Source organism: Lactuca virosa, chromosome 9 (assembly GCF_052849685.1).
Source record: "Lactuca virosa cultivar CGN04683 chromosome 9, Lactuca_virosa_CGN04683_v6, whole genome shotgun sequence".
NCBI classification, from domain to species: Eukaryota; Viridiplantae; Streptophyta; class Magnoliopsida; order Asterales; family Asteraceae; genus Lactuca; species Lactuca virosa.
Window position 1 is genome coordinate 114,904,966 of NC_136434.1, and position 23,006 is coordinate 114,927,971.

General features: G+C 37.0%; 1 protein-coding gene across 1 annotated transcript; it reads right to left on the reverse strand.

Annotated features, from left to right (window-relative positions):
* Positions 1-3,960: 3,960 nt before the first annotated feature.
* Positions 3,961-6,433, reverse strand: LOC145139554 (Homeodomain-like superfamily protein). Its single transcript, XM_079073341.1, has 8 exons — positions 6,062-6,433; positions 5,585-5,642; positions 5,363-5,486; positions 5,168-5,287; positions 4,938-5,072; positions 4,683-4,852; positions 4,519-4,598; positions 3,961-4,427 (listed from the first exon to the last, which is right to left on the reverse strand). Exons 1-8 carry the CDS (start codon positions 6,250-6,252, stop codon positions 4,421-4,423), a joined length of 885 nt encoding a protein of 294 aa, XP_078929467.1. The 5' UTR covers positions 6,253-6,433; the 3' UTR covers positions 3,961-4,420.
* Between the last annotated feature and the right edge of the window lie 16,573 nt (positions 6,434-23,006).

Genomic DNA, 23,006 nt, shown 5'->3' on the forward strand with positions numbered 1-23,006 from the left:
TCATCAGTAAATTTTATTTTGGGACTTATTCGCAAATTAGGGTAAAATAATGGGACTTTAGTGAAACAGGTAAGTAATAAAACCGGTAAACCGGAAAAAAATGGTCAAATCGCCATTTTTACCGCTAATTCATGCTTTTTCGTAAACAAAATTTAGTTTGGGACTTTTTTGTAAATTAGGGTAAAATTTTAGGACTTTTCTGGAGATTTCCCTTTAAGTTATTACCCTTTTATACTACATTAAAATGCATCGACACAAGTAAAAGGTAGACACAACTTTATAAAGCAATTTTAGATTTTTTGTTTCATTAGGTTATTTATATAAAAAAATGTCACCTCGTAACTCGTATTCGTTTAGTTTTTGTTATTAAAGATCGGACACAAGTAGGTTAACATATACTCAATAATTAAGTTGTTTCTTTAGGTATCGTTTGGTAAATGGGACTGGACTGGACAGAACAAAACAAGTTTTTTTTCCGAAAAACATTTGACATTGATTGGTATGGGACAAGATGGGACAATGACCAAGTCATGGGACTAAAAGATAAAATTTTAGTCCCACCCAACAGGGTAGAACACACATGGACAAAAAGAATAATGACTAAAAGGCCCTTAATTAGGCCGAAGGGTATCAGGTACTTTTTTACGCGTAAATGGTGATGTGGCGGGGGTGTTTACGCGTGAATACCCCCTAGTCCGTAATCGTGGTGTGAATTAAGGCCAGTTACACGTTCTTACGACCAATGGCATTCATTTGTGGCAAACGGTCAATTTTTGACCCGTTCGACATTAAAAAAAATTAAGTTTTTAACCTTAAACTAAACCATATAAATACCAAACATTTTTACACCATTTCCCCACCACAAAACCATTCAAATATCTTTCTATTCTCTCATTTTTTTCTCAAAAGTATGAAGCAAAATCAAAAATACCCCAACCACTCCAAACACCCCCAACAACCCCAAACACTCCAAATGATCAATATCAAGGTTACATTCAAATGATCAACAATACCAAAGGGCTTCTAGCTCAACGGTATCAGGTTGTGTCTTTCCTCTCTGAGGTCGAGGGTTCAAGTCCCGTGGTGGACATAGGTGGAATTATGTATTAGTTTATGAGTGGTTTATAATATTTGTATTGCCAGTTCAAAAAAAACATTCAAATGTTCACATCCGCAATCCAACAACAACCTCTATTCACCAACATTCCATATCAATCAAACTACTTCCAACAACAAAGATCACAACAATTCAATCAACCCCACTTCCAAGCTTTTCAACAATTCCAAACATAACCATCTCAACAATCTAGAAGAAGGCAACCAAAAGGAAAAGCTACAAAAAAAGAGGAACGGCTTGGAACGAAGATGAGGATGAAGCTTGGGCTAAAGATTGGATTTTTATATCGTGTGACTCGAGGACGGGCAACGTGCAAACGAGAAACAGTTTTTGGGTTCGTGTTTTAGATCACTTTCACTCGCTTTTGGGAAGGCAAATAGGTCGAACGTACGACGCGGTGAATGGAAAATGGCATGAACTACGAGCGGCTTGTACCAAGTTTAACGACATATTTGAAAATCTGAAAAATATGCATAAAAGTGGTAGCAACGATTTCAATATTCTATCAACCGTTTGCCAACAATACAAGGTCACCAACGGCGGTAAAGCATTCAGCCACCAAAAAGCGTGAGAAAATTGTCGTAAGGGTCCAAAATGGGTCCTTAAACCGAAGACTTTCGCATTCGAAATCGACCACCGGCTCTAACAAAAGGCCAAGAACTTCCGAGTTGGATGTGGGTTTTGGTGTCGACCTCAACGAAGATTTCGACGACACCGAAAGAGATGGTCCACCGGAAGTCCAACTTCGTCGACCACCGGGAAGGGACAAAGGGAAAAAAGCGGCATCTTCAAGCGGAAAAGCGAGTAGTGAAGACGTATTTGCGGAAAATTTTGACAAAACTCTAAGTATTTTGCAATATATATATATATATATATATATATATATATATATATATATATATATATATATATATATATATATATATATATGACTCAACAGAGGAATCTCGTCACCAGAATACTAGCACTTACCGATCTTCAAATTTTAAACACAACACCGCAACTGAATATCGACCCGGAAATTTAGCCGCGTTTATGAAAATCCAAAAACAAGTTCGTGACAAGTATGGAAATTAGGTTTTTAACGTTTTAATTATTATGTTTAATTTTCTATGGTTTTTAAGTCATTTTTAGGTTTAACTTTCTATGGTTTTATGTTTTTTTTTTAATAATTTAGGTTTGAAATTTTTTATCTTTATGTTTTTTAGTAATTTTAGTGATGTAATTTGTTTTTATGTAATGTGAAATATTTATTTATGTTTATTAATTATGTTTTTTATTTAATCTAAATATAAAAAAAATGAAAAACAAAATTGAGTGATAACTATTTCCTATGGCTATTGAATATGTAGTGGAGGTGATGTGGGGCATAGGCAACATCACTTTTCTAACGAAGATGTAGTGACCACATCTCATAGCCTTAACCTCTACCACGTACTAGTCCCACCCTCCCCCTTTCATCTACAGTTCTTCAAGTTCTTCACTGACAAGTCTGACATCTCCTCTTCCGTTTGTTTATTAGGCTTGGAGGAGTTGTTCGCTAAACCACTCGCTACCCGCCTCGCTATAAAGTCCCTGCACCACTCCTAGCTTTGTGTTACAAGACTTGCCAGGAATAGCTCGCCAAGCAACTAGCAATGGGAGAGAGAAAAGATAAAGTGCATAGCTGATTTCTTATTGGCTGTAGCTTTTTTTTTTAATTTTTTTTGTAAATTAAACCTTATTAAAATAACAAACCCTCACTCCTTACATTTTTACAACTTAAGTGCTGTCATTTCCTTTAGCTTATGTGGCTTCAAACAATCCTATGTGGTTTCAAAAAAATATTATGTGGCGAAGTGCTAAGGGTGTTACCACTCTCTCCAGCCTTATAATTAAACAAATGAATGTGTTTATTAGAAAATGCACAATTCAAAGAATTAAAATGATTACGTATCTGTGATGGTGATTCATCAAGTTCTAGAGTACCTGTACGTGCTGAAGCACATCATTATAATATTTAAAAATATCACATGCTACGGACACAAATTCCTACATACATGGATTGGGAATAAAGATGTCATATTGCTTTTCACCAACAAAGCTACGTTCGACAATATAATGACTTAATTACTATGATTCGGTGCCCAATGAGATTACCGGTGGGTATTGAGATTTTTCATTATTGGATTAAATTTGATCGTAGTATTGAATATTCTTAGTAATTGAATCTCATATTCGTTGGATAACCATTTGTTGTTTGTGTTCTTAATTATTAAGTTAGATTGGTTGTATTTTATTAATTGATATAAAGGACAATCTAGTAATTTTGACATTTTTTTTTGTTTTGTTCTGTTCTATGTTTACCAAACGTTATAAAAAAAAGTTTGTTCGATTTTATTCAATCCAATTCAATTATGTCCAATCTAGTCCCACATACCAAGCACCACTTTAAAAACAATATATTGCATAAATATTTGAATACATCCCAAATCCTAATGAAGGATTGAAAGTGCTCAACCTTGTTCCACTAACAAATGATGAAAAGTTTTTAAACATGTTTTTTGTCGTAAAATATTTTCAATCATTAAACATGTTTTCCAGGTATGTAAAAGAACTTGCGTCATCCATATACTTGTTTTTTGGAAACTTGTGAGGATGTCATTTCATATTGGAAATTGAGGAAAAAGTCAGAAAATAAATAGCGTTTTTAGCAGTGTACCGAGACTAAACAAACCAACACTTATTTATATCAAGTTTGGAGGGGCAAGGTGCTAATTTTGAGGATTAAAAAGCTTGAAAACAGGATATCGAAATTTTACAAATAGCAACTTACACATTACAACAAAAACAATACACAACCCTTTTCCATCTTTAACCACACTACAATATCATATATCAGATAAAAAATATTCAACATTTTAAGATAATTATCCAAGCAATAATACAATTGCTTTGTTACATAACATGTTCTATCTGGTTACTTGTTAGGTAGAATACAAACCAAAACCAAACACTTACTTCACACCAATAAAACAAATATATAAATACCACATATCAATATATACTAAATTCTTATCAATGTGTGTTTGTGTGTGTCAAAACTCGAAATTTCAAGCTTCACAACATTATACATTTCCCGCAACAATTCATCTATCATCATCATCTTCTTCTTCACCCCCTCCCCAAATCAGTTGTTGAATATCATATCATATCATATCATATGTACACAGTAGTAGGAGCTTGCACAATACAAGCTGCACTTTCATGGATGCTTGCTTACTTGTCAAACCACATACCCACTCGGGCCCACACATCCTTTATCTATGTCCTGTCATTTTTTAATATGTAATATTTTATCATCAATAAACTATTAAATAAAAAAACATTGTATTCACAATTTCACATTATATATTCCATACCCACAATCAAGAAGCGCCTCCACTGCATCATCTGAATTTTCTTTGTCTGAATCAACTTCATAACTTGACAACAGTTTCCTCTACATACACACAACACAAACACTCTTCTCTTTAACTTCCTATTTAATATAAATCATAATAATAAGGATTTGAAGAGAGCTTACATGGTCCTCAAAATCAGGACTTGTCAAGTTGATAGAGAGATTTCTCATTAGCAGCAACACTGTTTCAACATCAATGGGGTCCATCTTTTTGAGCCTATGTAAGTGTCCAGCTGTATTTGGATCAAACACACTGCCAATGAACCCGTATACTTGAGCAAAGTCGGGTAAAACTGCACCCATTACAAAATTTTGGATTAAAAAGCATTCAGAAAAGTATTTACTGATTAGAAGACTGAAGTAAATAAGTTAATTTACCTCTTGATGGAAGTCCATGAATCCTTTGTTCATGGGTTTCACTTGTTGTTCGTGTTTTTGGAGCACTTTCATTGCTACTGGAATAGTTAACACTAGCAGCCATTGGTTGCCCTTGGCCTCCAGATACTATATCATCTGTAAACGAAATTATTAATTAATAAATAGTAATATTCATATATATATATATATAAGCAACCAGAAAGAAAGAAAAAGAAAAAGAAAATCTTTACCTTTTGCTATATGGGACAAACTAGCAGTTTCCATGGTGGTGTTCTTTACCAGTGTAGAAGGATTTGTTTGTAAAAATTCAGAAGATTGAAATGATGATGTGACATTTGAGAGCACTGGAGCTGTTCATTGTAGAGAATATGATCAGTTTTAATGTTAAATTATGTGATTAGATACAAATTTTGTGATTTACTAACGGTTTTTTGCAGCTTTTTGTGGATATGGATGAGCAGCTTTTCTTTTTGGACGAGGAGGAGGGAGATGTTCATTTGTACCACTTTTTTGAACCTTGAGAAAGTATTTTTGTGCATGACTACGAATCTGCAATTAATTCATTCACATTTATATAAATTTTCTGTTATATAAGATATTGTATTGGAATATTGGATGTGAATTCATAATGGGAAAAGTAAGTGCACCTGGATGACAGTCTTTGAACCTATGAAAGCTTCAATTTTCTTCCAATCACGATCAAAGCTGTAAATGAATGAAGCACAAAAAGAATTAGGCAACTGGTATGACTTGATAAGCCTAACATCTTTAGGATCTGCACAATCATAAAGTTATTTTGCACTCGGAATTGAAAGACTAGTACGTTCTACCCATGATCACCAGTAACTCAGCCCCAGAAATGAAACCCTAACAAACAACTACGGTACCAAACGTAAATTACTGTAAATTAGAGTTCACATTGCAAAAGGATGAAGAAGAAGGAACAACACAGAGTCCGACTAACCGTAAAGCAACCTAAAGCCCTTAGTTTTACGATTGCAGTACAAAATATACTCTTAAACTTCACGCGTAATGGAAAGTGAAATCGTAAACCCTAGCGTCGTATCAGAAGACAATTCAGAAACTCGCTTAATCAGGTTAATTGAAGATCAAGGGAAACTCACAGTTGAAGAGCTTCAAGGAATTTATCGTGCTCAGGTTCCGTCCAACTCTCTCTGGACTTGGTAATCGTGTAGGGTTTTCTGATCTTCTTGGAAGCGTCATCGACGGATGAGGAAGAGGAGTTTGTTGATGGCGGAGCAACGGCAGCGGTGGGGGTGGAGAGAGAGCCAATGTTAGGGAGAGCCATGCCCATTGGATTGAAGTAGAAGGTGAGATGATTCTCAGTGATACATGTGATGGTTGTGTGTGTGTTCTGGTGTAATCAGTGTGTGTATTTTGGGTGGCTTCGCTGTGAACGACGATGAAGGAGAGAGAAACGGGAAGAAATGATGTGGCTTGCTTTGTGAATCGATGTAGGGCTATGGTTACATGCGTCGCTACCCCACAGTAACATGTCGACAACAGATACTTAAAAATATCTCAAATGTTTTTAGAGTTAACGACATATATCGTCCCCCAACTTATACTTAATTTACATGTTATGCTAGCTAAAAACTAAATGTTAGTAATTAATTCTCTGTTAGTTGATAATTTAGTTGTTAAAAGAATTTTCATTAGTTTATTGAAACAATAACGTAAATAGTTTCTTTTAACTATTTTTTGTTTTATAAACATGAAAATCTAAAAATATTGAAAAATAAGATGTCTTATAAGTTATGTAATGTCACAAATACAGTTCGTAGTCTAATAAAAACTTTATTTTTATATTTGAAATTGAATGTTTTATCATGAACTTGTAAAATTAATGATGTTAACTATACATGCTAGATCATGTCATGTGTCATGTAGGTAGAGTGCTAACATAGATATCAAGGTGTATTTTAGGACCCATCTAACCTTTATATTTATTTAACATAAATAAAGGAAAAATTTTATGATCTATCTTTAAAAAAATGAAGCTGTCTTATAGTCTTGGACAAAATAATAAATAAATAAATAATAAAATGGTGGAAAGTTTATATTTAAATTTGTAAAACAAATTGTTAATGTTCATCAAAACGTATCTCACATCGAAAACAAATAAAGATATATAGTTATTTTATAAGAGTAATTATGAGGTTATAGAAACTTAAAAGGGTAGTGATTCGTACACAACAATTTATCTCCGTACACAATAATTTATGTTTTGTAAAGTTGTACAATACAACATTTTAAAGCACATGTTATTGTGTATGGAGAAAAATTGTTGTGTACGAATCAGTTCTCAACTTAAAAGGGATAATGACTTAAAAGGATAATATAATTTTTTATTTAAACACATTTGATCAGTGAGTTTTTTTTTCGTCCACATTTACTCCTTCAACTTGTTAAACTGTACACATTCAATCCTTATGACCGGATACTCCAGGTTATCCGGTAAAAATGACTTAATAAGATGATATATTTCTCACTTTGTGCACATTTAGTCTTTAATATTTTTGTACATATTTAGTCCTTAATATTTTTATACATATTTTGTACATGAATGGTCCCTATGGTTTAGGATAATTTACGTGTTTGGTCCCTAACTTATTTTTTGAACTCGGAAGGTCCCTTCTATTTGTTTTTGTTACGCGCTTGGTCCCTGCCATTTCCAAAAAGACTATTTTGCCCTTGATTTTCTAATTTATTTAAATAAACACACCCCAAACCCACCCCTTCACCTTATCTTACCTACCCCACCATTTTTCTCTATTTAATTAAAAGTTTTTTTAGGTAAGACAGGGACCAAGCGCGTAACAAAAACACACAGTAAGGACCAAGCGCGTAACAAAAACAAATAGTAGGGACCTTCCGAGTTAAAAAATAAATTAGGGACCAAGTGTGCAAATTACTCCAAACCATAGGGACCATTCGTGTAATTTATTCTTTTGTTTTTGTACTAATTCAGTACTTATGAATGATTTCTTAAGGTTTTTTTTCACGACATCTTACGTGGGACAATCATTAATGAGGTGTATGAGGCTTTTGATGTTTATGTCCATCGTGATCTCGACTACTTGGTTGTTTAGGTTATGTGTTCTGAACGTCATAACTTCTTCATACGATCTCAGATTTTAACAATCATTATACACATGTGTTCGTATTTTAGTCTACTACAACTTTTGTTTATATTACTTCTGTTAAAAAGTAATATATTTTTACTAATGATCTTTATACCCATAAGCTTTTTATGAATGCATATATGGATGTTTTTTTTAAATCATACGTAAAAATATATTACATTTTAACGGGAGTAATCTTAACAAAAGTTGTAGTAGACTCAAAAAACGATCACATAGATATGAAAATCGTTTGTAACGCCCCGTTCCTGGTACGCATTTAATTTATTAAAATATTCATTTTGTAAGAGCTACTCGACGAGTTGGTAGTCCTAACTCGTCGAGTAGGTGCCAGCTTGGTCGCGGGACTTAAATGGTCTACTCGACGAGTCCGAGTCTGGACTCGGCGAGTAGGTTCATCAGGAGGAAACTCTAATTTTCAGGGTTTGCACCCTATTTAAGCATCATATCTGGCCTCCACGCCAGCCTCCATCACCTCCAAACCCTATTATTGAAACCCTAATCCGCCATAAGTGATCTTGAGCTAGTTCTTGCTATTTTTGAGTGTTTTTGTGCATTGTGAAGCTTGTGGGAGAAGAAGAAGATAGAAGGCTCAAATGGGAAGAAGTAGATCCAGGAGCTACACTTCATCTACTGCATTTTCTGGTAATCAAGCTTCCAACTTGATCATTCTTCTCTTAGATCTAGTTATCTCCATATTATGAAAGTTTTGGGTCAAGAACCTTGGTCCTTAGGGTTGAGACGTCCCAAGTGACTTATATCTCAGATCTAGGATCTAGAAAGGGTTCCATGGCATAAAGGTGAAAACTTCATGACCATGGAAGCCCCATGCAAGCATATAAGCAAGTTTATGGTCTTTTTAGCCCTAAAAGACCATGCATGGAAGGAAAGTTTGGAGCTTTATGTGTCCAACAGAAGCTAAAACCTTAGATCTGGGTTTGTACGCGTGGATTTGAGATCATATGGCCTTTCGAAAAAAATTCATGTTTTATAGGAATTTGGCTTTTGTCTAAACCCTTTTAGAAGATCTATGAATGGGTAAAGTTGGAAACGTTGCCCTTATGAGGGCCTTTCCAGTGGACAAACGAGCTAAGAGCCTTGGATCTAGGAGATAGGGGCTTAATCTGTTAAGATGGCCAAACAGACAGAAGGGCTCGTCGAGTCCATAAGGGAACTCGACGAGTCGTATCGTGTTGTCCCGATTACAGTTAGTAGAACTTGACGAGTCTATTGAAGGACTCGACGAGTGGATGAGACAAGTCGCGACTAAGCAGCCCGATAGAACTCGATGAGTCGGTGGAACGACTCGGCGAGTTGAATCGCGTTTTTAGAATTTCTGAGTTACAGAACTCGGCGAGTTGAGAGGTTGACTCGACGAGTTGGTCAACCCAAAATGTTGACTTTGACCAGAGCGTTGACCTTGACCAGGGGTAAAATGGTCATTTTACCCTATGAAGAGTTATCAGTTTTTGATGAAGTATTATTATGGAATTATAGCCGAAGAGTTGTCGGAGCAGCATAATGGGATTCCTCACTCGAGTTCAGCATTCAGTTTGAGAGGTGAATTCTCTCCTATAGGAACGGGTCCAAGGCACCAAGGCCGGCCCGTTTATGTGTGATTGTATGTGTCGGGGTTAGCCCGATGTAGGTTTTGTGTTCCAGACTTCGGTCTGATGCCGGGCGGGGCCCGGTGCAGTTAGTATGCTTGATGTCTTTGTGATTCTTGCATGTGTGTGATTAGGAGTTTCGGACTTGGTCCGATGCCGGGGCAAGCCCGAGGAATGTTATCTTTCTTGTTACACTTACATTTATATATATATATATATATATATGATTATGTTATGCTCATGATATGTATACCGGACTTCGGTCTGATGCCGGACAGGGCCCGATGTAGGGGCTAGACCCAAGTATGCCGGACCTCGGTCCGATGTCGGGCGGGGCCCGATGCAGTGGGCTAGGCCCAGTATGTGATTATATGTATAGTATGTGGTAGATTGGGGATACTTACTAAACTTTGTGCTTACGGTTTCAGTTTTGGTTTCAGGTACTTCCACTAGCAAAGGGAGGGCTCAGGATGATTGCATGGCACACACCACAGTTCCAGCCTGGGATTTGTTTTAGACTCTGATGATTACTTATATGATTTGATATAGTATTTGACATGATGTTTTTGAGATACATGGTTCTTGTTTTATTATGACGATGGATGATTTATGGTTTAAATACTGATTTTAAAACGAAATTTTTGGACCGTATTTTTAGGATGTTTCAAGTTGGTATCAGAGCCTTGGTTTGAGGGATTCGGGCACACTCTTGGGTGTGTCTGAACTTAAACTAAGGAATTGGTATGGAAATTTTCAAAAGAAAATCATTTTATAAAAAGAACTCCGAGAAAAAGAAAAGAATTTTGAAAAGAGAAAAGAATTTTGAAAAGGAGAAAAGGGTGTTGTGACATCCCCTAATTTCTCAGCCAGAAAAGACCGATTTAATTTATGCTTTTAAAATAAAATCAGAGAAATCCTTTTAAAAGATGTTGCGGAATTGGTCCCCAAAACAAAACATGATAAAAGTTTATCAAAACCTTTCTTTAAGAAATATATATTTTCATTTTATATCAAAACCTCGGGATGTCATGTTCCGATACAGATCAAAAGCATAAACAAGACATTATAAGCCTTACAACAGTTATTTACCACTACTGGCCTATAATCCAAAAATCACTCATCATCATCCGACTATGCTCGGGGTCCACTACCTGTAATATAAAAAGCTGAGTGGGTCAGGCTTGGGAGCCTGGTGAGCATATAAGGTTTTCAACCCACAATAAATAATAAACTTATTAAGTTCATCAATCAACAATAATTTTATTAATTTTATCAACCAAAAATAACCCTAATTACCCATTCCCATTATCCTCACTTTACGTTCCTAAAACAACTATCACAAGGGACCTAGCCTAAGGATTTTCATTAGGGGTGATAACATTGCTTCGGGGGTTCCTCAGCAATCTATGTCAAATAAGGCAACCATCGAGGTGACAACATTGCTTTCCTCGGCAATTTATGTCAAATAAGACAACCAATGGGGTGACAACATTGCTTTCCTCAGCAATTTATGTCAAACAAGACAACCTAACATAAAACAACCAATAAGGTGACAACATTGCTTTCCTCAGCAATTTATGTCAAACAAGACAAACATCGGGGTGACAACATTGCTTTCCCTCAGCAATTTATGTCAAATAGGCACGAAGTCACATCGTCACCAGGGTTTATACAACATGTGCTAAGTTCATAGCTCTTATTTATCGACAGTATTATTCACGGGAATCCCCCTGCAATACATGTCAATAGGTTTTTAGAGTACAGCTGATGAACATATAGTTCACACACTTACAGGTTGCGAGCCTGCTAGTGTTCCGCAGATCATCTAGAATAGTCCATGGTTGTCATTCATACCCTGCTGAATGACGGGGGCCACGTTTGGGTAAGTGATTCTCTCATATTTCCCCACTCACTCTCAACTCATGATCTATATCACTGATCATCTCATTTATCCAACTCACCTTTCATCACACACCCACTATTTCATTTATCCATGTTTTACCCAACATTTTTGTAGATAAAAATACATATACAGTTTAAATTATTTAAAAACCTGTATAAATCATTCCTTCAACATCCATCTCAAATAAACAAACAATATATATTCACACAGCACGTATTTTATATAAAATACTTCATATCTATGTGTAAGGTGAAAGTAACTACACACTCACTTGATTTAATGATAATCGGGCAGCACTTCGTTTCCTAAAACGATCGTTTCTAATAAAACTGGGAGTTTTATTGAGAAACCAGGCTTCAAAACCGAAAAGATAAATTTCTCGGGCTTCTCGGGCACTCCGGGACGTGTTTCGGGTGTTTGGTATAATATCAGGGCTTCGGGGGAAGTGGAAATAATAAAAATATTAAAAAAGGGGTGAAAATGAGAATTTTCCAAAAGTAGCCGGAAGATCTCGCAACCCTTCTATTTATAGGGGAGGGCCGAAGGTCGGCCGAGAGGAGTGAGTCAGCAGCGAGGGAACGAGGCAGCAGGAGGTGAAGGCATGTGGCTCGGACAGGTGGCAGCAGCGAAGCTCGGACACGTCTCGCATGCGAGACCACGCGTCAGGCTTCGGACGAGCCTCATCACCGGGTGACTAAGCAGCTTCTGACACGGGGGTGCACACGCGTTGGATGTGCGAGGGCTGAGACTTTGGTCGAATCCGGAAGCGACACGCGGCTACTGTTCATGCGAGGTGACGTCGCTTTTCCGAGTGAAGCTTATCCATGCGAAATTTCTCGAATTTTGTGCCAAAATCTTCTAAAATTCATAACTTTCGCATACGAGCTCCGTTTTTGACGTTCTTTATATGCACGCTTAGGTAAAATTACGCTCTACAACTTTCGTTTAGACTTCGTCGGCTAATTTTGACTTTAATTTTTATATTATTATTTTTAACAGACCGGGACAGGAAATCCGTTAAAATTTCATAACTTCTTCATCCGACGTCCGTTTTCGTCTGTCTTTTTACCGTTGTACTACTATTTACGAGACCTTCAATTCTCATTTAGGTTGTGTCGGCTAAAAATCACTCGATCTAAAATTCGAGTTTTTAGGTGTCTACTGCTAAGCTGGAACTTAGAAAAATCATAACTTCCTCATACGAAGTCAGATTTGGGCGTTCTTTTTATACATACTCTCGGTTTAACGAACACTACGACTTTCGTTTAGATCACTAAGGCTAAAAAGTAGTTTATCAAAAACTCATTTTTTACGTCATTCGGCACCGTGCCGATTTTGTCGCGAAACTTCGACATGTCATAACTTCTTCGTTATAACTCGGATTTCGGCATTCTTTACATATCTGTAATCCTTGTCACGACCACTACAACTTTCTTAATAGATATCAGCTTTATCTAATATTTATTTTTGACGCTCATTTTTATTCTTAATTAATTAAATTCTAATAATTAAGCATAAAACATATAATTCACATAATTCCTTTTCATTTCTTCAAAATGAGTTACAAAGGTTAACCTAGACTATAACGTCAATATTAATGCCTAGCCTAGAAACACGGGCATTACAGGTGTGGTGCATGCAATCAGCCGAGCTCAAGTAAGTACTCCCAAATTACCTATACAAGTTTATGTTATGTTATGTTTATCAGCTTATGAGAACTGCATGCTAGTTTAGGACTAAGGATCTAGGAAGGATGCCTTATGTGCCTATTATATGTGTATCAGCTTATGAGAATTGCATGTTAGTTAGGACTAAGGATATAGGAAGGATGCCTTATGTGCCTGTTATATGTATCTCAGCTTTATGAGCTACATGCTAGTACAGATTAGTCATGGATAGCCTGAAAGAGATATGCTTGATTATGTTTACTCGATGCCCGAATGTTGCTTGCTTTGTGCTTTAGGAGTCTTAGTTATCTTTTACTAACTAGTAAATGAATATGTTACGTTACATATTGCGAGGATTAAATAATTTGAGAAGGTTAGGTCTAGCTCTATTGTGCAGCTCTTGTTTGAGTCCAACCGTTGTAGGGTAGGATCTCTCATTCGAATGATTATCTAGTCTTATTGATATGTAATAGTATTCACGAGCTAGTTAGGGGAAGGTAGCAGGGACTTCTTATGCAACTGATAGCGGAGAGTGGGTTGATGATTACCCTAGGGCAAGCATAGGAAGAGTTTAGTATGAGATTAGCAGTAGTAGTAGTAGAAGGGACTTGGTGGAGTCGAGGCAGTTCTTGAGGAAAGTACGAATAGATGTGGAAGGTAGTATGGGCCTGTACTACTGAAAGCAGAGGATTCGTACTCGAATCAAGGAAGGCTGAGATAAATCCAGGAAACTTGTAGCATGTTAGATCCATCGAGATTTGATGAGTATACTGATGTTTGTTATGGTGTATTTTCAGTATGGTGGTTCTACGTCCTAGGCCGGCGGGCACTTCAGGTGAGGGATCAGGCCCGAGCTATGGATCCGAGCAGATGGATGAGCAGACGAGGGAGTTTATTTCGTCTGAGGTTACACGCAGCATCCTAGAGCAGACTCCTATGATCTTTGGATCGGTCAAGGAGGGTATTTTAGAGCTTCTGGATGAGAAGCTGAGCGCTTTTCGCACTGAGATAGCGACCATGATGGGGTCGCGCACACTTACCTTCCGGGAGTTCAGAGCATGTGGAGCTCCCGACTATCATGGGGCTCGGGACCCCATTGTGAGTACCAGATGGTTGGCGGATGTCGCCAACGCATTCCGCACCAGCAGATGTCCCGAGGGGGACAAGGTCCGACTTGCGTCCTGTCTTCTGAAGGACAGGGCACATGATTGGTGGGAGGAGGTCGGACAAGCCATTAGTGATGATACAATGTTCGATGCCATGACCTGGGTTGACTTTTCAGCTAGGTTCGGAGCCGAGTTTGCACCCGTGATAGAGGTGTAACAGCTAGCTAGGGAGTTCCAGGATTTACGACAGACGACTAAGACAGTGGCGGAGATTACCGCCAAGTTTAGGGAGAGGGCCCTTCTCGTTCCGCGGTACGTGGCGGACGAGGAGATGAAAAAGGCCTGATACCATGAGATGACGAGGAGTGATATCAGACAGTTTGTGAGCCGATCCAACTGCAAGACGCTGGAGGATATGATAGCAAGGGCTCGTGAGAGAGAGATTGATTTAGATATGGAGAAGAAAAGGAAGCCAAAGGTGGCATTTGGCATGGAGGGTTCAGGCAAGAAGCCCAATGTGTCTGACCACAGGTCTAGGAGCCAGCAGAGCCGCATCCGTTGTGGCAAATGCGGCAAGTTGCACGATGGGGTGTGCAAGGCAGGGAGTTCCGGCTGCTTCAAGTGCGGCCGAACTGGGCATATGAGCAGGGATTATACAACTACTACCACCACCACGACAACATCTGATCTGATTTGCTTTCATTGCAATAAGAGGGGACACAAGAAGTCCCAGTGTCCGAGTCTAGCATTAGCAGGACAGGTGGTGGCACCTGCTCCTACCACTTTGAGGATTACAAACGGCCAGGCCGGGCAGAGGCACCAGTGGCGAAGAGCAAAGCCTTCCAGTTGACAGCAGAGGAGGCACGTGCAGCCCCTGATGTGGTTACGGGTATGTATCTTCTCCATTATCTCTTTATTATTTCTGATTATTACTCATGTTGGTATGTTTGTCTATAGGATCGTTTTTAGTGAACGGCATGTCAGTTATGGTACTGTTTGATTTGGGGGCTACCCGATCTTTTGTGTCGCTCGCACTTAGCAATCGATTTAGTAGAGCTCCGGGGGAGCTGGATTGCCCACTTGATGTATAGATAGCCGATGATAGGACTGTCAGGGTTGCGAGGGTTCATAGAGGGTGTACGCTACAGTTATTCGATCAGCAATTTCCAGTGGATCTGGTGATGGGTTTTTCAGAGCATTCTAACACTCCTATGGTGTACATGCAACCCTAGAAACCTTGGATCTATGTTTGACTATGATACATGCAAATAATTATTTTTCCAAGGTTCTTATCCTATCTTGCATGGCATGGGGAACTTGAATCAAATAAAGCTAGTAGAATTACTTACCTTGTAGTTGTAGTTGATTGCTTGGAGTTTTAGAGCCTAGCACCAATAGTGTGGATGCCTCAAATGGAAATCACAAATCTGATGGGTTTTGCGCATTCTAACACTCCTAAGTGTACATGCAACCCTAAATACCTTGGATCTATGTTTTCTCTATTATACATGCAATTATGAACTTTCCAAGGTATTACCCTATCTAGCATACAATACTTGATACTTGGGTAATCAAATGGATAGAATACATACCTTTGTTTGATGTAGCTTGTCTCCATGAAGCTTGAGTGCCTAGTGCCCCAAGTGTGACACCTCAAATGGTTCACACAACACCAAATGCACATGGAATGACTTGAGAGAAATGGAACACTCCTTGAAATCGTCTAGCCCTCATATTCACACATTAGTGCACGATTTCTTGAGCCATGGGATTCTTTTATATGGTGGCTATTAGGGTTACACCATGTAACTCATAACTTTACCCATTCCTTATGCTCCATGGATTTTAACCTCCATGGAGTATCCATGGGTCACCCCATGGACTTAGTCCAACATAAGGAATCTTGGATCACAAGCCCACATATATAAGAATGAATGATTTACACAATCAACCCATATATTTAATTAGTCTCCTTTTGATCACTTAATTAATTCCAAATTAATTCTTGATCAATACTAATTAAATAACCTTATTAATATATTAGAACTTATAATATATTAACCAACCTTAAGTGTTATTTCTCTCATTATAGTCTATCCAAATGCATGATGCCATGCAACCCAAATGGACCATGCCGGGTCGGGTCAAGTCTTACCAATTATAGTTATGGACTTAGACATTAATCCAACAGTCTCCCACTTGGATAAGTCTAAAACTATTATTGCGTATGACTTCAGGAACCGATCAGCAATCGTAGCTCTCAAAAGCTTCTGTCGAACTCTTACCTTGTCGATGAACTCTGACCTTTGTCAATGACTTGTCCATTAGATAAGGGATCATATATTCCTCCATTCTAGATATCATATGGACTGAGACATGGATTATCAATCATTCTCTCTGTCCATTTGTTGTTTCCCGATTTCCGATTCATGATGACTGACTGATTGAACAAATCAAATCAGTCATGGCTTGGCCAAGCACTCACATGTATCATCTTTAAATCATCGAGGGGCCCACATATATCGCTTTTATCCCGAAGGTAAAAGGAATGGATAAACTTCGACTCATATGGCTTGTTCTACTACTTGTTGAATCATACACAAAGGCACGTTTTATAACATCGAGTTACCGAATGCGTTTTCGTGCAATCAATGTACAACCAACTTATAGTAACAACTCATATCTCTAGGTTTGAAGAATATAAGATATTATCGTCTCATGATTACTCGTGATAAAATCCATGAAGTGATTCAAATGAGCGCGGGTTGAATCTAATACTCAGAACTTATGAGCACTCATGAGTGTTGTAGCACCACTTTGTCCACCAACTTGGACCTCTACAAACCAACCCATGACAATCTTGATTCATATCTACTTCCAACATATGACCGACTGTGGATGGTTTGAATAACTTAATCATTCAGGAAGAGCGACTTAGTTATTCTGGAAGTCAAAACATGCAAAGTGAAACACAAGAATAAATGAATCAAATATGGTATCAAACCCTATGAATATAAATAAACACTTTTATTTATCACCATACTGATTACTCATTATTCATTGTTTCGGTTTTATCAACTTTATACTTGAATTAAAAACACTAGTTGTCCCATGCTCCAAGCATGTACACTATGTTTTTCTTAAACAATAGCTTTGCCATACACCAAGTATGCACTCTATGTTTGTCTATGATCCTTACTTTGTGAAATAAACCAATTGAACATAATTTCAATGATTCTAATTTCACACTCCCAAATCCTTATCGAAAAATGTGAGAATTTCAAATTCCTATCATTTATCGAAATCTGTTTAGATTTTAAACTTATATGCACTGACCCTCCTGTAATGAATATGTACAAAGTCACAAAGACTTGTCAACAGTCATTATAAGGTATTCCAATGGAGATCAACTCCATGGAAACTAAGTCTCATATTCAAAGTACATTGCTTTGGACATGCTTCTTGCATTAAGTTTTCTAATCTTACACAGATAACTTCCACCTATGGAGACAACTCCATATTCTCATTTTGACTATCACTTCTGAATAAGAGATGCCTCTTTTCAGAATATGTCAATATGGTCCTTCCAAAATTAGCATTATAGTTCCAACTGTCCCTGAGCAACCAATCTTTGGTAAACCTCAGATTGTCCTCGACAATTGCTTAATCATTTTAGTCATATCCAATTCTAGACCTTTTCCCTTCTTAATGCCTCTGGGCATTTGGAAAAATTTAGAAATGACAAATATTATAGCACATGCAATCGATCCTGTACCCAAAGCAAATGGTACACGATTCATGATGTCTCACATAAAGACATGATTCTAGACCAGTCTTTTGCTACAATATTTTTATTTGCCATGTTTTCAAAATTTGACTATGAAGAGGGATGCCGTAATCATAATCGAATTTTGAGAACGCAATATATAGAATTTCCTTAAGTTGAACCAATCCAACATGAAATTCATATATATATTCTTGACTAAAGATGATTAAGGTCTCAATATAAGCATGTAGAACTGAAATGAAGTATATCCTCTCCCTTAATTATAGCAAAACAACTTTTTCAATCCCTGCAGCCTCACGAATTGAAACTTTTGTTTTCTATAATTAACATTGCTAACTTGCAACACTAACAATAATTATCATGCTCCCACTAACATGATGATTATTAGCATAACACTTATGCTCCTACTAGCTTTGACATGTACTCAGAAATCAGCTGGACTTCTAGAAATCAATACTTTATTGACTTCCTTACCAAAGTTCAGATTTCTGATACGAGATGCTTTGATAAAACTTTATCAAAATCATACACCTTTCCTTAGATAGCATGCATGTGTGTCTAAACAATTTCAGAACTATGAAAAGGGATGCCGTAATCATAGTCTCAATTGTTTAGACCTTTTGCCATCTGCTTCAAATCTACTTGGTGGAAGTGTTTCCTCACCATCATTTTCATGAATCGGAGAGAAACCTTATGACCCTTAGATTTTATGGTGTATGTGTTCTTATCCATGTGAATCGTCAAAACCATAGTCACAAGACAAGGATAATGACAAATCCAAACTCATATGGACTGAACTTATGCAATCTTAACTTCTTGCCACCTAGCAGTACAGGGCCTGCCATTGCTTCCAAGTTGTTATGCAACCAATTGAGAACTTTCAGAACTCCTATGCAAAGCCAACTTTAAATGGAATGGGCATAGAATATGTCAACATGATAGGTTATAAACCTCAAGTCGTGTGCTAGTGAAGAACCTCAGGTTTTATTCTTGATTAGTTCTTGAAATTCTTTTTAGGATCTTTAAGACTCCCACTGTCCTCTTGACATATAAGACTATCTTGCCAAATATTCAAGAGATAGTGCTGATTCTTTATCAAGACAAACACTTCACACAATTGGCCTTAGTTGGTCTTTGTTTAATCCAAAACATCACAACTTACCAACTTCAAATGTACAAGAGTATGACACTTTTACTCTTACATTTGACAAGTGTTATAAACCTTTCTTTAAGATATGTCACTCAACTTATAGTCTTGGAGTATGACTCTAAGACTTGTTTTGAAACGAAGTATGACTCATCTTCTTGATTTAACCATTTCAACAATTCATGACTCCTCTTCTTAGTCATAAGAATGCACTAAGATGTCCTTAGAAGACCAATTGTGATGTGGTTCTTTAATCATTAAGATGATCACAAAACATGATACTAAAGTACTCTCCCATCTTTTCAGATTTGAGAAACTTTTATCTGTCTGCCTAATTTGATTCTTCCCATTCGTTCTGCCATACATTGAGACTTTTCCAATGTTTCAGAATTATACTTAAACTTGTAAGTATAACCATATTTACTAAAATTTAGTAAATCATGACGAATAGTCTTAACGAGCTTTGTGGTGGACTTGACCAGTGCACAAGAATGTGTACTCGATCCCTTTAGTCCTTAACTTGACTCACACATCCATGTGAACAAGTCTTAATTTTCCAATGCTTGAAAGTTCTCATTCATCATACTATTCAACTTGCATGATTCCAAGTTTCTATCCAACTGAAGCCTTGGGAATGAGAATCTTTCCTTATTTGGTAAATTATGACACTACCACAAACGAAAGAATCAAGTCCATTTTTTTTTCAAATATTGCTATCAATGGAATCATATAAACAACCATTTTTCACAAATGCCACTTGTAAGGATATTTAAAATAAATATAAAATTAAAAACTTTTATTTTATTTCAAAACTTTGCGGAAAAAACTTATCCTTATAGTGCAAATGCATACGGAAAAACTTGTTGTTATCTATTCCTAAGCAATATATCATAACTCCTAAGTAACAGCTTCAAAATTCTGATGCGATCGAAATCCACCTACGCGATCAGAATCAGCATATACTTCCTTTAAGCTTTCTCTCTATTCTTTGATTCTTAAAACATCAACATGTGACCCAGTCACATCATGTAATGAGGATCTTAGAATAGAAACTTAACAGAGTTAGATAATGGGCTCTACCTGAAGTAGAGTCAGACTTATTGACTTTAACATCCTTAGGTAAACTTGGCAGCTTTGCAATCAACGCCCCTTCCTTTGGCAAAATAAATATATGGACCCTTTGGTAATGGGACTATCTCAGACTTAGCCTTTCTCCTTACCATTTGGTTAACCGGGTTGACTATGGCCAATCCCTTTCCATTGGGAAGAGAATGCTTTTTCTGGATTTCCAGTGTCACCATTGTCACTGTCCATAAAGTTTTTGGGAAGTTGATCTTCTAATCAAATTTGCTTTACTATCGTTCCAAATCATTGCTGATTCAGCAGCACCAAACAAATAGATATGATCATTAAGGTTCATGTCATAGTCTGTTTCATAGTAGTCCCAAAGGAACTCACTATGTGACTTAGAAAGTGATTGAACATCCAACTTTCTCAAGACTTTGACACCCAACTCTCCCAGCTTGTCAATATGTGACTTCATCTCTAAGATGTGATCACACATAGACCTTGCTTGCCATTAGGGCTTGAGTGACCTTGAACTTGTGGGTTAGGGAGAATAATTGGAGGAGGTGGAGGAAGTAAAGTTCCAAGAGATTTGGGAAGATCATAGATGTCTGAACTAGACATCTTTTGGGAGATATTCAAGATAGTTGATCTAAAGTCCTTAATATAACACCCAATATGAAATATTAAGGCTAGGATCCAACAACCTATTTATAACTGGAAGAGGGATGCCGTAATCCGAGTTATAAAATAGTTGAAGGTAGGTAAATGACGATTTACCAATTTCCACCATGAAAAACGAAATAATGTAATTAGGTTTTTAATTGGATTTGAAACTCCTAGATTTTTTGAGATTCATTGAACTTTTCAATGGCATGTTTCAATCTCGAGTGTGCCCTTCAGGTTTTGTGACTGGGATGCCGAGGATCACAAAACAAGGTGTGAAGTAACCATGCAAATATACTTGGTACCCTTAATATTTACCCCTCAATCGATGTGCCGGTTAACCACACGAGCTCCACCGATACTATGATAAATATTAAGTTACCATTTGCCTACTTTGTTAAATCCAGGTTAGTGTGCCGGTTAACCACACACGCTCCACTAACGGTTTAAACAAAGTGCAAAGTGTAATTTCATGGATTAACACCTTATTCACATTTTCCTAAGTAACTAAGATTGGGAATTTATAAGTGTTTAGTTACTTAGTATTTATCATTAATACTTTTAATGAAGGGAGAATTATAGTCCTTGTCCTACCCGTTCGGCTAACGACCCTCCACCAGTCAAGGAAGCGGTGGGTGAGAGTGGACACCCATTAAACTGCCATTTTATAGGCAGTAACCTTATATCCCCCTTATAGACCGGCTTCGTGAATGAGGCCTACTAACGGTAAGACTGACTTGCTCTTATACATAAATTTATTATTAACTTATAATACTATAAAGTATAAGGGTTGAATTTTAACTTTTAAAATTCTAAGGGCTAACTTGGAATTAAAGTATTCATGGGGAAAACTTTACAAATTCCAAAACTTGAGGGCAAGTTTTGAAAATATTCAAAACTAATTAATTCCATAACTTATGTGTTTAAAGTAGTTTTAATTAAAAAAAAACTCTTCAAGTTCCATAACTTGAGGACAAGTTATGGAAGACTTTAAACTAATAAAAGAATGTAACTTTTCTTTATTTTTGTAACTTATGGAACTAATTAAGGTTACACATTTTATCATTTAATGAAGTGACTCTTGAACCTCCATAACTTGAGGACAAGTTATGGAGTCATAAAACCATTTAATGAGGACAAGACTCTTCATTTTTGTAACCATTGCCAACTTTTTATGAGTTTTATGAAACTTAAATGTGACTTTTCATATAACTTGAGGACAAGTTACAAAAACACATTTTAGAATCAACTCTTAGATTAAAATGGATTGAAAACACATAATCAATTAACTTTTCTATTAATCTAATAAACTCATATGAACAAAGATAATTCACATCAAATTTTTTTTTTCAAGTAATTAGCATAACTTTTAAACTAATACAATTCGATTTTTCAGCTAATTTTGCAAGTATAACAAGAAAACAAGCCTTGGCTCTGATACCACTGATGGGTTTTGCGCATTCTAACACTCCTAAGTGTACATGCAACCCTAAATACCTTGGATCTATGTTTTCTCTATTATACATGCAATTATGAACTTTCCAAGGTATTACCCTATCTAGCATACAATACTTGATACTTGGGTAATCAAATGGATAGAATACATACCTTTGTTTGATGTAGCTTGTCTCCATGAAGCTTGAGTGCCTAGTGCCCCAAGTGTGACACCTCAAATGGTTCACACAACACCAAATGCACATGTAATGACTTGAGAGAAATGGAACACTCCTTGAAATCGTCTAGCCCTCATATTCACACATTAGTGCACGATTTCTTGAGCCATGAGATTCTTTTATATGGTGGCTATTAGGGTTACACCATGTAACTCATAACTTTACCCATTCCTTATGCTCCATGGATTTTAACCTCCATGGAGTATCCATGGGTCACCCCATGGACTTAGTCCAACATAAGAATCTTGGATCACAAGCCCACGATGGGGTGTGCAAGGCAGGGA